General features: G+C 37.9%; 1 protein-coding gene across 1 annotated transcript; it reads right to left on the bottom strand.

The window, feature by feature from the left end:
* Nucleotides 1–470: 470 nt before the first annotated feature.
* Nucleotides 471–10922, bottom strand: slc51a (solute carrier family 51 member A). Its single transcript, XM_074693687.1, has 8 exons — nucleotides 10558–10922; nucleotides 6594–6745; nucleotides 6408–6481; nucleotides 6019–6177; nucleotides 2570–2681; nucleotides 1135–1281; nucleotides 802–907; nucleotides 471–682 (listed from the first exon to the last, which is right to left on the bottom strand). Exons 1-8 carry the CDS (start codon nucleotides 10631–10633, stop codon nucleotides 543–545), a joined length of 966 nt encoding a protein of 321 aa, XP_074549788.1. The 5' UTR covers nucleotides 10634–10922; the 3' UTR covers nucleotides 471–542.
* Nucleotides 10923–15326: the final 4404 nt, after the last annotated feature.

Raw genomic sequence — 15326 nt, 5'->3', positions numbered from 1 at the left:
TGTTTTTCAAATTACAACTGTTCTTAAGAGAAGAAAGGTCTGTAACATTATCATAAAATATTTTTCACTTAAATTCATATGTCTGAAGTAAATGCAACTTCAGACTCATATGAAAGTGATCAAGGCCTTAATTATGGATCAAATTCACTGAGTCATTAATAAAAATAATGTTTATTTGGGTATTTTTTAGAAATAATGAACATGGCAGCAAACCCAAGTATTGTAAAATAGTTTGTTTCAACCTATATATATATATATTCTTTTTTTTTTCAGCTAACCCATATGGTGTTGATTGGAAATCGTATGCAAGTTATTGATCTTCATCATAAAACATTTCAAGACAAGCTTATTACGTATGAATCTGAAACCTTGATAAACAAATAATACATGCACAAATAGTTTGCATTTATGTTTATTCATTTATATATATAATCTCATAATCAAATACATGCAAGAAATAAAAATGCCATACTCTCATACACACACACACACACACACACTCATACAAGCATACATTCATCATACAGAGCTCTCAAGCAGCCTCATGGCACTGGAGCCATCTTGGTGTTTTCATTGTCGTCTTGCTCCTCTTCAGGCAAAGGATCATACTGTCGACGATAAAGGAGCCGTGTTGCCAATGTGATGATGAACATCTCCAGGATCAAAAGCTGCTGACTCATCACTGAGGAGACAAGTGGAAACACATCAGTTGGACAAGAGACTGTGTTCTGATAAATTAGCCTATTGTTCATTGCGTTTCACGGATGAACACATTGGCTGTAATCAAGGTCATTGACTCACTGTATCCTCTGGCTGTAGCGGAGAAGGGTGGAGCACAGGCTATGGTTCCATTCAGGGCCAAGATGTTGATGATTGCTGTTTGTAGCTGGCTCAGGATTAGCACAAGCTACAAAATACACAAGTACACAGAGATACACTGAATAATCTGACAAAAAGTAATGCTGGAAAATCGTATAAATAAAGCATGACAGCCCAATTACTTCACTCGGGTATAAGAAATCAATATTTACTGGCAGCTAGCTAAACAGATTTGAGTCTCTCGTTGCTGTCCATGTGTGCTAACAGCTATTTATGACCACAGAAGTTTGTTTTCAGTAACTCTTGTCTTTTTACCTGGTACATGGCGTACTTTGGGATGATCTTGAGTGTGCGCAGGGCAGTTCTCAGGTGCATGAACATGATTGCAACAGGCCACAAGGCTATGATCGTCAAGATACCCACAAAGGGGTTGATCCATATCGCAGATCCAGTAATGGTCAGCTGAAACACAAACACACATTGTTTAAGTGAGAGAGTTGATAAATGCAACAAAAACAAGTTATTTAGTGCATTCACTGTTTTTAATTCTTTTAAGTGACAGCACAGTCTGTCCTATTTTTGAAGTTTCTTCTTAGCATTGTTTCACTTAAAGTTTGTAACATTTATACCTTTGTTTTACTTTTTTCATTTGTCCACTTATCATTAATGACCATAATTCTATCTCTAAAATTCATTTTATGTTCAAAGCATGTTAAAAAAAAAGCACACGCTGTTATACTCCTCTAATGAGTCATAGATATTTCATGCATCACAGGTTGTAATCAAGTTCACTACACGGGAATTATAGCTATGAAATAATCACACATATTTGAGTATCTTTTGCAAGTTAACTCTTAATGGATATAGAGACAAAATACAGGAATTTGGAGGGCTTTTTTGCCACCTTTTGTTAACTGGAGAGTGAGGAGGCCTTGGTAAGTCACTAAATAATAAACGGATTTTATTGTCATAGGCCACCCAAAAAAACCTTAATGAGCCCAAAATTTCAATGAAGATTCTGTAAAATGTCAATAAAAGTTAAAACTTACTGACAACCCCCATTGACGATTTCCCAATTAACTTAACACTTCCCAAAGTATCAGAAACATCTAACTCATTTTTTTTAAATCAAAACATGTTGACCCCTCAAAATCTCAGCGTCTGGTCTTCAGATTGAAAAAATCCCAATTTTTAAACACAGAATTACATTTTTTAAATATTTCATTAAAAAAGCTTTCCAGTGGCAATCCCCCCCCAAGTTCCTAAGAATCTTCCCATTGTTTCAATGGAAAAAAAATAAATTAATCAAAAGTCTAAACAATATATGCTTAAAGTTTGGAGAACTTTGAAAGATACTTGTATTGCAAAATCCAGAGAAGGAATTTCTGAAAGTTTCCCAAAATACACACATAACTTTTCCTTTGAAAACCTCAGCTAGCTTATTGCATATAAATAACTACAATCTTTAAAAATTAAAGATTTAAAATGTGGAGAATAAAAAAATCCAAAGTTCAAACTGAGAGTGAGTAATGGTGTAGCTAGGAAATTGTTCCCACCCTCGATTATTTGCATAATACAATAGCTATAAAGTGAGATTTATTGAACAGAACTACAGACAATATAAGTTTTAATAAAACAAAGTTACAAATCAAAAAACAGACAATGAAACCATTCAAAAGCGAGAAGCTGGAAAATCACTGGAACAAGAATAGAAAATAACCAAGACTGCAACACAGGTAGATGAACTCACATCGGCCAGGTCAAAGGTCCCATTGGTCCAGAGCACAATAGAGAGGATGGTGAAGACTGGTTTCAGGAGAGCAAACTGGAAGGAGCCAAGTTTGAGCAGGAATAGAGAGCGCCTGGAGTTGAAAGAGAGGAAAGTGATTTACTGTAAGACACAATGACAGAAAATGATTCAGGTTTTATCTAAAATACAATTAAAGTCCTGTGTTTCTCAACTTCCCTGAATTACCATGCCTCAATTATTTCCGCAGGATGTTTTGAACAATACAAGCAAGACCACATCTGAATGCTCCTGTATGTACAACAACAACCTTGATCGTTCCCATGAGATGCATTCTGATTTCTAATAAACTAAAAAGTTTCCAAAGGAAAGCACTGAAAGTTGTTGACGGGAAACTGGAAACTACTTCGGAGAACAAAAGGCTGAGTCCTTCTTATCTTGGCTATCACCTTCACCTAATCATTACTGTGTCCAGCTGTAGGGCTCTACATGAAAGGATTTTCTGTGTGTTTGCTCTGAGTGGAAGCATTTTCAGCAGAGCATAGCATAAGATGTACGCACATCTGTTTGCCGTTGACTGATGCCAGTATGTGGATCATTGTGTTGAGACTTGATTACAGGTCAAGCAGAGAGTACCTGCTGCTACACAACAGCGTTAACGAAGTAATGTGACTGTCGACTTGATTTCTACGGGATGGATTGATCCAAAAGCTTTGATTTGTGATGAGAATACAGCCTGAAGATGGACAGTCAAGGGCTGGTACAGTAGTCTGTAGCATGACATAATACACGTATCCTATCTCCTGGGAGGGGTGAATGACCAGCAGTGTGTTTGAACCACATTCAGAAAAAATGGCAGTCTTTATCTTGTGTTGTATGTACAGACCATCTGTGAGGTTACTCAGGTCAAAGACCTCCTCTCACCAAGCTGGGCCCTCAACAGGAATGTCATTATAACCTCATTAGAAGCTTTGAGGATCCCCGCTTCCAATGCAACACTAGATATCTCAGAAACATCTCTGCTCACTATGCACAACTATTGAGTCCAAGCTGTAGAGAGTTTCAATATGTTAAAAAAAACTATGCTAACACAGAGTCTGGCTTCTCATATGGGAGAGGTTCTGGCTTCCATCTGATGTAAGTTAGTGGTATGAGTAGTATTGACCAATCCTTCCATATGGGGAGCAAAAACAGGTGGAATACATTCTGCTGTAAAAACATCCCTGCTCCCATCAGCAGGAATTTGACAGTTTATTTATCTCTAAAAACAAATATCTGCAAACAACAGCTTACATTCTGACCTGGAACAAACATTTCAACATGAGTGAAAAATCTGTGACTCCGTGTCCAGCGTTGAGATTTCTGAATTGTACCCCAAAACCATCAGTGACGAGAAATGATTTTATTTGGCAAACTTGCAGGTGAAAAAAAAAACACAGAATACTATTTTCTTTTCATTGAAGTAAGCTAGAGTGACACCTATATACTGTGAAACTGAGACTTATTGGGAATAGATGAATAGGCACACTTCCAGGGGAACATAACAACCAAGAAATGTTAGCATATATTTGACTGGCATATTTAGATTAGTGCTTTTAAGACACATATTTTATCACATACACACTTTTCTTTTGAGTTGCTAACTGATACAAAGCATAATAATAGTGCTTGAAAAAAGAACTCCCTGCTGGCAGTAGCTACATGCCATCTAGGCTAAGGTTGCTTAGCGCCGCCCTGTCGGCTATGGCTGCCTTTTGCAACAGCTCCCTCTTCTTTGTCTGTTTCCTGTAATTTTTTCATCTGTTTTTCGTAATCTTTGTATTTGGAGTGGGTCATTACTTTGTATGGCTCATATGTTGGTCATGTGCACCAAAACTTTTTGTGGCTTCAGCAATATTTTTACTACTTTTTTTCCTGTTTGTCTGGAGATCCTGCATTTAACCATGGCTGCATTGTTTACATGTGAACTCAGCTGTTAGCAGCCTGTAGCATGTCAATGCTAACTGGTGTAAGGCCTGATGTCTTCCCACAAGGTGAGGAGAAGGAGGTGAGGACGAAGTGCTGGTTCTCAGGTGTGAGCTAAGACGTGACAACATGGACCTGTCTTTCCATCCATCGTTATTGGGAACGTAAGATCTATCTCCAATAAGATGGACAAGCTAGCTGTACTAACACAGCAACAGAGGGAATACCAGAAGGCAGAGTAGCATCATGCTATTCCCAGACATGGCTAACAGTGCTAACATCAGACACCAATGCCACATTGGAAGAGCTTCACCTGCTGTGAACAGACAGGATCTAGGAGACAGAGATGGAGCATGACTGAAGAAGCTCAGTCCTGGACCCTGTTGAGATGAAGGCTGGCTGAACTGGAGAATGATGGACAAGCTGTCATCATATATTTTCTCATGGACCTTTTTGCACTTTGTATACACTTTCTTACTTTTATTTTCTTGATTGCTGCTGTGACTTCAATTTTGTTGTACTTGTTACAATGACATTAAAGTTCTATTCTATTCTATTCTATTCTATTCTAACTATCTAAAAAATTAAGCCTCACTCTAAAAGGCTACAGCAGGGTCAGACTTTAGCTAAAAGGTTTGGAAATTTAGTTAATGGGGATAAACATGATACAGAATTTCACATGAATGTAAAAATATGAGGTGAGAATCTTCATTAAGACATTTAAAGGAACAAGCTAGAGAGAGCTAACTGGATATTTGTATCAACAGAGGTAAAAGTAACTTCTGAAATAGCTGAGGACATTTTTAGATCAGTCAGGGACCTTATGTAGCAAACTTTCAGTGTCATATCAAGTGCAGCTTTCATCACAACTTGTAAATTTGTGCAAAAGTTAATGAATTTCCATAGGATTGTGAGAAAAAGTGTTTTTTTTCATGTTGGAGTTTCTATGACTGATTACAAAGCAAGACATGTTTATTTTGAGGCTCAGCCAAAGAGCGGTGATCCCTGTTTCAAGGTTTTGTGCAAAGTAAATGTGTGGCTGCTTGTAGTCTGGACAGATATGAAAGAGGCGTTTTTCCTCTCATAACTCTCAGTTGGAAAGTTGATTAGCACAAATAATGAGGTGATTAGCTTTGCCTCAGTGAAGGATAACTCTTACATTTGTTAAAAACAGTTGTGGTAAGAGAATTATTAAAGTCTCATGTAGCTTAAAGTAGCAAAACAAAATCCAGCTAATGTTACTGGATCAACACTCTGTACCACTGATACAACATTTCCCTATAATTAAGTAAAAATGCTCTCTCCCAAAGATAATAGGATCCAGTTTCTAAATCCACATGAAAACAGTTGCTGCTATTATCAAACTACATATGTTTCCCTGTAGCGCTCCCCAGAAGCCACTAACTCCCAGGGTATTGTTAGAGGTCTGGAGTTTTGATTACATAAGCAGATGAAAAACAAGAACGTTTTCACAAGATAGTGCTTACTTTGTGATGGCAACATAAGGAAGGCATGGGCAGCAGCAGCAGCAAGGCCCTGTGCTGATCCTGAGCTTATGTTTCCCTCCTCGCTTGAGGAAGGCCTCATCACCACCAACCTCCTCCACCATCAAGATCAGGAACTTGAACACCACAATGGAAAAGTAACTGCAAAGAGATAAAAGGAGAAAAAGAAAAATGGAGGTAGAAAAACAAAGAGCAGTGCAACCATCTGTTCCCCACACGCCACATAACAGCATCACTAATCTCTTCAAAACCCGTGGTAGGGTGTGAAGTTCAAGCTTCCCATCTGATATTTTACTGCAGGGCTCTGGGCTTAATAAAACACACAGCACAGCAAGAAATGAGTAAAAGAGAAGCAGACAGAGAGGACCCACCAGGCAGAGAACATGTCAGTAAACATGGTGGCTCTGGGAATCCACATCCCCAGACATGACATGGTGCCAATCACCTGAAACCAAAAGTAAAACAGCATGTCACCACCATGAAGATCATAGAACCATCATGCTACCAGTTACACAACTTTTTTCATTCTACCCTCAGCTTCTCATCGTGTTTCTTACCGGCGCTGCCCCATTCACCCAGATGATCACAGTCTTCTTATTGTTTGGTACTTTTTTGTAGATGTAGATGCACTCCTCCATGTAAACCAGCATGGACATCGCTGCCATGAAGGTGAGCACGGAGTACAGGATGATGCCGAAGATGTCCAACTCTGGAGGGAGAGAAGGGAGTTAGTTTCTCAGCTGCAACGTTGTTTGACTGATAAGTTACAAAGTGATGTGAAAAAGCGTATTAGCCTTAAAATGGCCATTTAGGATAAAATAACTGCATCCAAAAAAAAAAAGCTAAGAAGCAAAGCTCAAACATGTCCTTACTAAAGCTACAGTCTATGCAGTCGTGTTAGCAGCTCTGCTCGCACTGGAGTGCCTTTACACATGCATTAGCATTCTAACACACTCACCATGCCAGTGCTAATATGCTAACTGTTGGCAGTGTTTGTTGTTTACAATACAGAACTTTTAATTTTAGCATGATCATTTGATATTTAAGTTAAGCATGTAAGTATGCTAACAAACAATTTTCTGCTAGAAAATATCACGTCACTTTGTGGGGATATATTAGAGGCCCTGACAAAAACAGAAGTCTACTGTCATGTTAGCATCTCTATGAGAAATTGCTAACAAGGATGTGCACTCCAAGCACGCTCCAGATTTATAAGGCCAGCATGTTAATGGTTAGCTAAGTTTGATATTTACCATATCTAACATGTATTTCAGTATGCTACCATGCAGTAAATGAATAAATGGATCCATGACACAAAATTTGCAAAGTGTCTTGACAGGAAAAAGTAGCAGCCAAAGTGTCTATCTGAGGCTAGCTCTACCAGCTCAAGAGAAGCATTACAATCTGTATGTTACAATATGATATTTTTTTAATAACAGAATACTGAAATGTGTTGGTCTCCTGATTCAAAAACTGTACAGACCTTTTTTCCTTGCTTACAACTAGAAAATGTGGGACCTTTTTTTTTTTTTTTTTTTTACAAGTCATCCATTTTTATCATAAAAGGGCTCTGATTTGTTTTCCAAATGTAGCATGAATCCAGGCACAGGTACATTGGAGCTACAGGTATTTGTCAGCCAGGAGGCTAGAGTCTAATGTGAGTTATAGAGTAATAGAGTCTCTAAATGTGTCAGAAGTCAGTTACAGCAAGCATTTCTAATATGGCTACTGCTGTTTTGGGGTCCATAACTACTCTTAAGAAACCTAAGGATATTATTGCTCAGACCAAGTCCATGACATCCTCCTGTACCAATCCATGATTCATTTTTTCATTGCGTACTGTCATTTATTTCTTCAGTTAAATGATCACCCTAATGTTTCACAACAGTTCTTCAGTTCTGATATGATTCATAGAACACGTGAAAATCAATCATTCTATTTTAATGAAAACAATACTTGCTTCATCAAAAGTGAGACCCATCATCTTCTGGAGATATCTGTTTGTACTTAAACATTTCGAAGACTTGAAAGAAGTTTTATGGGTAAAACATGTCTACATTGAAAACAGCACAGACTATTGAACATATTATAAAAGGAAAACTGAACGTCATACAGAGTGTCTTTGAATTTATCTGTAGATCAAAGAAGATTCTGGGACAAAAATAAATGTCAAAGGCATCACTGGAAATCAAATGCAGACAGTAATCCCACACGTTGACGAGTATGAGAATGTAAAGATATTTAAGGTTATTCTCAGAGATTGAGACAGGAAAATAGTACCAGACATAAAACAACATGGGTTGTTTTACATACTATTCTAAAAGCAAACATACAATTCCAAAGCATGTTGTCAGGTTTACACACAGTCAATGAAAGTAGCTGTTAGCAGGGCATTTCCAGTAATAAAGTTTAGGACACATGGTCACAATTGAATCACCCAAACAGATGTTTCAGACAGACAAAGAACAGAAACAAAAAGCAAGAGGCTAGGTTCGCTAAATGTTTCAGTATGATGTCTGTAATCTGATTCATTTACTTCCTGGCATTCAGGGTCATTAGCGGTAATCGTCAGTACTCAATAAAGACACGTAACTGCACAAACAAACTTGGCTATTTTAAGGGTTTTATGGGAAAGTGTGGTTACTACGTCCTCTCTTTATGTCTGTTCAGTCATTTTTTTCTGTTTTAAATATTAAACAATGAGATCATTCAATGTTTATTTTATCTGCTGAAATGACACCAGACTTTCTTTGTTCTAACAGTAGTACTTTTCAGCTCATTATTTCTTAAAATATTCATTAACACATGTGCAGAACAGCTTTTTGTAATAAAGTAGAGATTTGAAGGAAGTTTTTTGAACGGATCCAGATGGTACTTTTTTAATTTTAGAGCATTTACTGTCACAGATAGAGAATATTTCTTTTGGGATGTATAATTCATCCCCCCAAAACAGACTAATTTACTTTCTTTCCTTTTTAAAGTACCACTTAAAGAACCTGCTTTTTTTTCTTTTTTTTTTAAACCACATTATGTAATGATTAGGAATTATAAGACTCAAAAGACACATGGGATTACATGTAAACTATGGTGCTATATTTTTTTTAATGCATGAACAGACATTGAAGAGCTATTACTCTATATTGTAAAAGGTCTGCTATAGAAAATACCACAGGGAAAACTTGTTAAAAAATATCTGGGGTGAAATCATAACAAAATAAGTAAAATTCAGATATTGCCCCCATATTGGGGAATGTGAAAAATAAGCGTTGGTATAAAAAATATGTTTTTGGGGTTTTTTTAATACGTAGTTTGCCTTTCTCTGTCATTGTATGATATACGCCACTTCAACCATTTTTAACCAATTAAAGAGTTCGTATCATTAAATTGTCAAAAGGTGTAACCACAAAAAATGAGGAGCATCAAATAATTCAGCTTTCTAGAAGTTACGCAAGTGTACTGATAAAATGACATCTATAATGAAATTTTTATTTCAAAATGTATTTAAAGTATTTAATTTCTAAACTTGATAATATGGGTTGTATTGTATCAATCAAGTCAATATGCAGAAGATATCAATGTTTTATCTTTATTTTGGGGTCAGTTGATTTAAAATCATTCTAATTTTGCATCATTATTTTTTATTATTATTATTTTTACAGTGTAGTAGACTGCTAAAATCATTATCATATTAACTTTTTTTGCTCAGTATAAGATTTTGGTTACAACAACTGTCCATCTTTAAGCCATTAAAACCCTACTGGCATCAAAAATATCTCAATTTACAGAAAAGTGTAAGGAATGTCTGCTGTGGTTTAATGTCTATTGCAAATATATTAGGTCTACAACTGTACTACTCTGTTGACAAACTGATCAAACTGTTACACCAGCACATTCTGTAAAATGTCAGAAATTTTTGATGTAGGAAAAGTTAGATCACACAAAACAGACCCCTGAAATTTTCTTTAGTCCAACCTGAAAATAAATTTATTATTTAATAAACACATAAGTGACTACAAAAAAATCTGATAAATTATCTTGTATTCGAAATAATACTTCCTTGCGGATTTTCCTTGAATGTTACTTAAAGACAAGTCAGGGAGCAGAACCTCCGAGGAGCGTTGAAAGAGGTGAAAAGGATAATCCAACATTTACAGTAACACTAGCAGCCAAGTGAAGTGGATTAATGGATTAGCGTGATAATTCTCAAATCAGCCACTGAACATTGAGCCCTGGCTGAATAAATGAAATTAAATCGGAGTGTTATAGGGGTGCTTATCTTACCTACTGTTTATTCTTATTGATTTGTCCCTTACTAAACAGACGAGGCTGTATCAAGAAAAACAAGAGTGAGATCTGGTGAAGTTTGAGCTCATAAAGCAAAGAGAGCTCCACGAGGTGACCAACAACCTACAGCCTCACAGAGGATCCCAGATCACAGCCGAGGGATTTGGGGAATCACCCACAGACCACCAGGACCTCTCTTATCTAAGGGATAAAACTTCAAATAATGGTTCAACTCACTGAGGATGATGTCGATGGCGAGAGGAGGTTTCTGCATGCACTCCGGGTCCATGGTTGGGATGGATCCATTATCCATTCTGGCTGTTTGCTATCGGTGGATTTCTCGAGTCAAATCAAACTTTCTGTTATGTCTCCTGCTGTGAGTTACATTCACTGACGCTGGGTGGTGAAAGTCGGTAGCCGCGCTGGCTCTCCTGTCCAAAGATCCAAAGGGCGTCCCGAAAGTTTCCACAGAGGGATATCTGCCTGTAGGGCACCCCAAACACTTGTTGCATTACGAGGGCCCGCCTCCCCCCGCGGTCGGAGGACGGTGACTGCCCGCTGGCTCACGACACGACAGGCTGGGTAATTGACGTAAAAAACGTGCTGTGTGGGATGTCGTGTGGTTTGTTTTTTTTACTCAAAGGAGAAATGAAAGAGCGTGGCTTGTGCTTCTCTTCCTTGACTTTGACCACTGTCTTCTCTAACAAAGTTCAAATACTGCTTTATAAAGAAGATGGATGCAGCGTGGAAGGAGAATTAAACTTCTTTTAGCCCAGCTGTCTTAAAAAAAAAAAAAAAAAAAAAAAAAAAAGAAACAACAAAAACGACAAAAACTGTGATCCCAACAAAAAATGTAGGATTTGTTGTTGTTGTTGTTGCTACAATAAATCTCATACTCTTTTTTTTTTCTTTGTTATATCTGAACTATCTGCAGCCCAAATTGTGGTTTCCTGCATTGTGGTAGCCTTTTGGTAGTTCACCAACATTTCAGAAGAGGACAGTGCTCAGACATGTCCTTACAGGGCTGGCATCAAGTGTGTGGGTACACACACAGTTAAATAACATTTATCTAACCCTCCTATTCCCATTTGTTTACCATATGTATGCATGTTACACTGCTGTCTATGAGGTTCATCTAATTTTGGGGGAGTTTAAGACCCCCAAAACAGGAACAGGAAGTAATGTTTAAGCAGATTTTTCGAAGCAATTGCATAGTGAAATGAGTGCGTCAAGTTCAAGGGAAGATGAGTTTAGAACAGGGTGGATGAAGCAGTTACAAGTGGTTTCCCAATAGTTAGTTTTTAAGCTCTTAAGTGTATAAAAAATGACACATTTCTCTAGAGATGAGTTTGCCTGCAGTACAGTAACACTTGAAAAACCAAACACACTCCTGAACATTGGTTATGGAGCAATATTACTTATACTGCAGGGACTTGATGGGTAGATGCATGTCAGCTGTGCAGGTTGACTGAGCATGAATGAGCACCATGCCTTTGACAGAAACCCAGAAACACCAACAGAGCATGGAAAATAAAAACACACGAGGGAGTAGAAAAAACTGAACTGGAATAAAGGAGGAACAAAGCCAATGGAAAGACAAGATCTTTCTATAAACTTCTCAAAATGTAGCACAACAGAGCGCTAACATTTGAATTGTATTGCTTTTTTCTTAAAGAGCTAAGAAAATGTTCTTCCAAAGTAAAAGTTTAAAGGACAAACAGAAAAATGTGCAAATGCACCATTGACAGCTTGTTGCAACACAACCTAAATAGTAAACATGGCAAAAACAGTGACGTAATTTGTGTTTGGCAGAGTAGTAGTATATCTTGTACTAATTCAAAAAGCCTGTCAATCTCCCTTTTAAATGGTGCTACAGTTGTAAGGAAGGTGCATCTGTGAGAAGGACAGCAGAGCTAAGTATGTGGGTTGTACCAATGGAAAATTTGTCAAATCTTCTCTGCCAATGCCAAACATCTTCACAACAAAAAAATAATCCACCAAACATAAATTGCCTTATTCTTTGTGCTAAGTTTAGATCTTCTTATAAGTCTCACCTTCATCATCGTCACTGTCAGTGCAACCCCTTGTCACAGACCATCTTCATCACTGAGGCAAAGTTTTTCAAAGTCTTCCAGCCTTTCTAAAGGCTCATAAACAGGGCAGTCTGATTTCTTCTGGATACTTTAAAAACTTGGCTGATGCTGGGGTTCATTCACAGTAGTTAGTCATGCACTTATAGGATTTATTAGGTTCAATAATGACAAAAAAAAATTGGGAAAGGATTCCCGCTCCAGATTTTATGTGTTACTGGAATTCCTCCTGTTACATTAATAATGGGGATCCTGACTGGAGGAGGGGAACATTTACAGCCTGTGTGTGGAGGGAGAGGAGGCATTTTCTAAGACCAGAGTTTGTGAACAACACGCATGCATATCACATGCCCCCTGTTCCCATAGCAACATGTGCAGGAGGGTTTGTCATGTGAGGTGTTTGCTGAGAATCTCTTTGCGCCCCTTTGGGTGCATTTGAATAATTTCCCACAACACCCAGAGGCTCAGTGTGCAGATCCTAACCATCTTTTTTTTTTTTTTTTTACATCATGCATCCCCTTCTGTCTTTTGTTTTTATTATTCAACATCATCCTTCACCATCCAGTCTTCTTTTTCACCATGGGCCTTGGTGCTCAGGCAAACCTTGGCCTCAGGAGGTTAAAACAACGAGCTGGCACTTTTATTTATTTGCTCTCACTTCCCTCAATCTTCATGTGCTGACACATTCAAAGGAGTGCTTAGGGTAACTGATTTCAAGGCACAGACACAAGGACTCACGTCATCAGCCAAGTATTGCACATAAGAAAGATAATATTGAACACGTCTCTGCACTGATGTGTTCATCTCGATTGCAAAGTCTGATGCACTTCTGTCTCACCTTGCTTTAGTGTTGAATCAGATGAATCAAGTCTGAGCAGCTGTCTTTCGTGCTGTATTACGGCACACCTTGGCTTACGTCTGTGATCCACACTCATCCCAATGGATTTGTCCAGACTGGCCTGAGGTAATGAAATTTAAACAGAACTTAATCATCTAGAATCGTACAGCTGTAGGCGGACAAAGCTCATCATTGAAGTGAATCAGTAATTTGTCCCTGTTAAAGACGGACAGTAATGATGCCATTTTTGGAAACACCCTAACAAAGTGAATATTTTTTCCACCTCTGGGTGTAAAACACACCCTCTATTTAAAGTTAAATTAAACCTCAAAGTTAACAAATGATATCCAAAAAATGCCACCTAGCTTGCATCACTGAAAGACCCTGAGTTTGCAGATGTCTCTTTAATGGTTAAACCATCCAGAGGTTTTTAGTGAAACCTGCCAAGGTCAGAGCGGCTGTTTACTCTACGCAACAATCTGACACAGAGAACATTAACCCTGAAGCTTTTATCTCAAATGTACATGGACCAACAGATTTGAGTTTATTTTGGACTGTTTCTTAGACTTTAAAGCAACTGTGAGGGGGATTTTTTTCTGGCTGTGAAACAGACCACACAGGGGCGCTAGAAGCATTGCAAACTGAAAGTTCATCCCAGTAGCTTTAACCTTGTTTCACACATTTTTTCCTTTACACTGAGATGTTATTTATTAAAACCACCAAAACCACAACAAGTATTTACATTCACATTTTAGCATGTAGAAAATGCTGAGTCATGGTATTCTCACCTTGGCCGGTGTGTTTTACAAATCTGCACAACAGATTTGATTCAGACAGGAAATGTTCCATTTCCTCAGAGCTTAAGTTTGATTTATCTATTAAGGGGATTTGAGCAGCAGAGGAAAGGGTCAACACTCCCTCCAGCAGAAGTCAAGAGCCCGACTGTTAGATAGATAACAAAGGTCAAATTCAAAAGGTTACCGAAAAGTTTGTTGACTCCCCTCAAAAAGGGAGCGTGTGAGGCAATGTTCCTGTTGAAGTCGCAGGTCTGAGGTTATCGAGTAGCTGTTTGTATTTACAAATTACTTTTTCCTTGACAGCACAGCTGTGCACAACTTCCTGTTCTGCCAGCATACTGTGTTTGCATTGTTACATAACCTACATCAAATTAAATTTCAGCCCAGGAATAGCTCTAACTAATGCACAGACGTAAGGCAAAGCTTGAAACACTGAGCAAAATGGACATTTTCTAAATCTCTTTCAAAAAAGTGCCGCTTATGATCGAAACCCACCATGCGGATGAATAAACAAATGAAGTCTTCTCCTTTGCAAATTTATCTAACCTGAATTAGCACCTGAGGATGACAATAACCGAAGATGGTAGAGGTCAGCCGTAGTGAACCTTTTTAGTGAAAACAAATGAGCTGCATTGGTTTAACCTTTCAGCTTCTTGACAGTTTCATTGGAACATGAATGACTGTCATAGGACTGTATGAAACAATGGATGTGAATGTGAATCTCAGTGGTGATGAGTACCATACTGAAAATGCTGAATCAACTTCACTCAATCTCAGAACATACAGGGGTGGAGGCAACTTTATATAAAAGCTTATATTACCTTTAGAAAAGACACTTCTAACACAGAATTTATATATTTATGTACATAAACGATTTTTTTCTGAAAACTTTGGCCAAAGTGAATATTTTGGAAAACTCTGGTATCATGTTTTCATGTATAGGCTTGGAAAAAGACATTTTGGTTATCAAATGTCACAGCTAAAAGAGGGGAGTTCATTCTGATTGGATTGCATGGGTTTTACATCTGAAAAACACTGCCAAATATCAGTTTGGCATGCCTCTAGCCGCACTTCTACACTTCTACAGTTCTATGGTTTCATTTAGCAGATGCTTTTGTCCAAAGCGATGTACAACACAAGCAAGAATTTCGACAGACGGAAACCTAGTTAGTGCGACTTTGGTGCTACAAGTTATTCGACTGCAGTTTGTTTGTTTGTTTGTTTGTTTTTTGAGGGGGGGGGGTACAATAATCAAGAAGTCAACAAACCACGATAAATTGC

Source organism: Halichoeres trimaculatus, unplaced genomic scaffold (assembly GCF_033239565.1).
Source record: "Halichoeres trimaculatus isolate MK-OKI-2021-1 unplaced genomic scaffold, fHalTri1.1 fHalTri1_scaffold_18, whole genome shotgun sequence".
Classification (NCBI taxonomy): Eukaryota; Metazoa; Chordata; class Actinopteri; order Labriformes; family Labridae; genus Halichoeres; species Halichoeres trimaculatus.
This window is presented reverse-complemented; position numbering and strand designations above follow the sequence as displayed.

Excerpts from the sequence above, each read along its gene's own strand:
- slc51a (XM_074693687.1), bottom strand. The coding sequence starts at position 10,633 with ATGGATAATGGATCCATCCCAACCATGGACCCGGAGTGCATGCAGAAA. Across the intron at positions 6,178-6,407 it reads ACTGACATGTTCTCTGCCTG|TTACTTTTCCATTGTGGTGT; the intron begins GTGGGTCCTCTC and ends ATCTCTTTGCAG. Across the intron at positions 2,682-6,018 it reads CCTTATGTTGCCATCACAAA|GCGCTCTCTATTCCTGCTCA; the intron begins GTAAGCACTATC and ends TTTCAACTCCAG.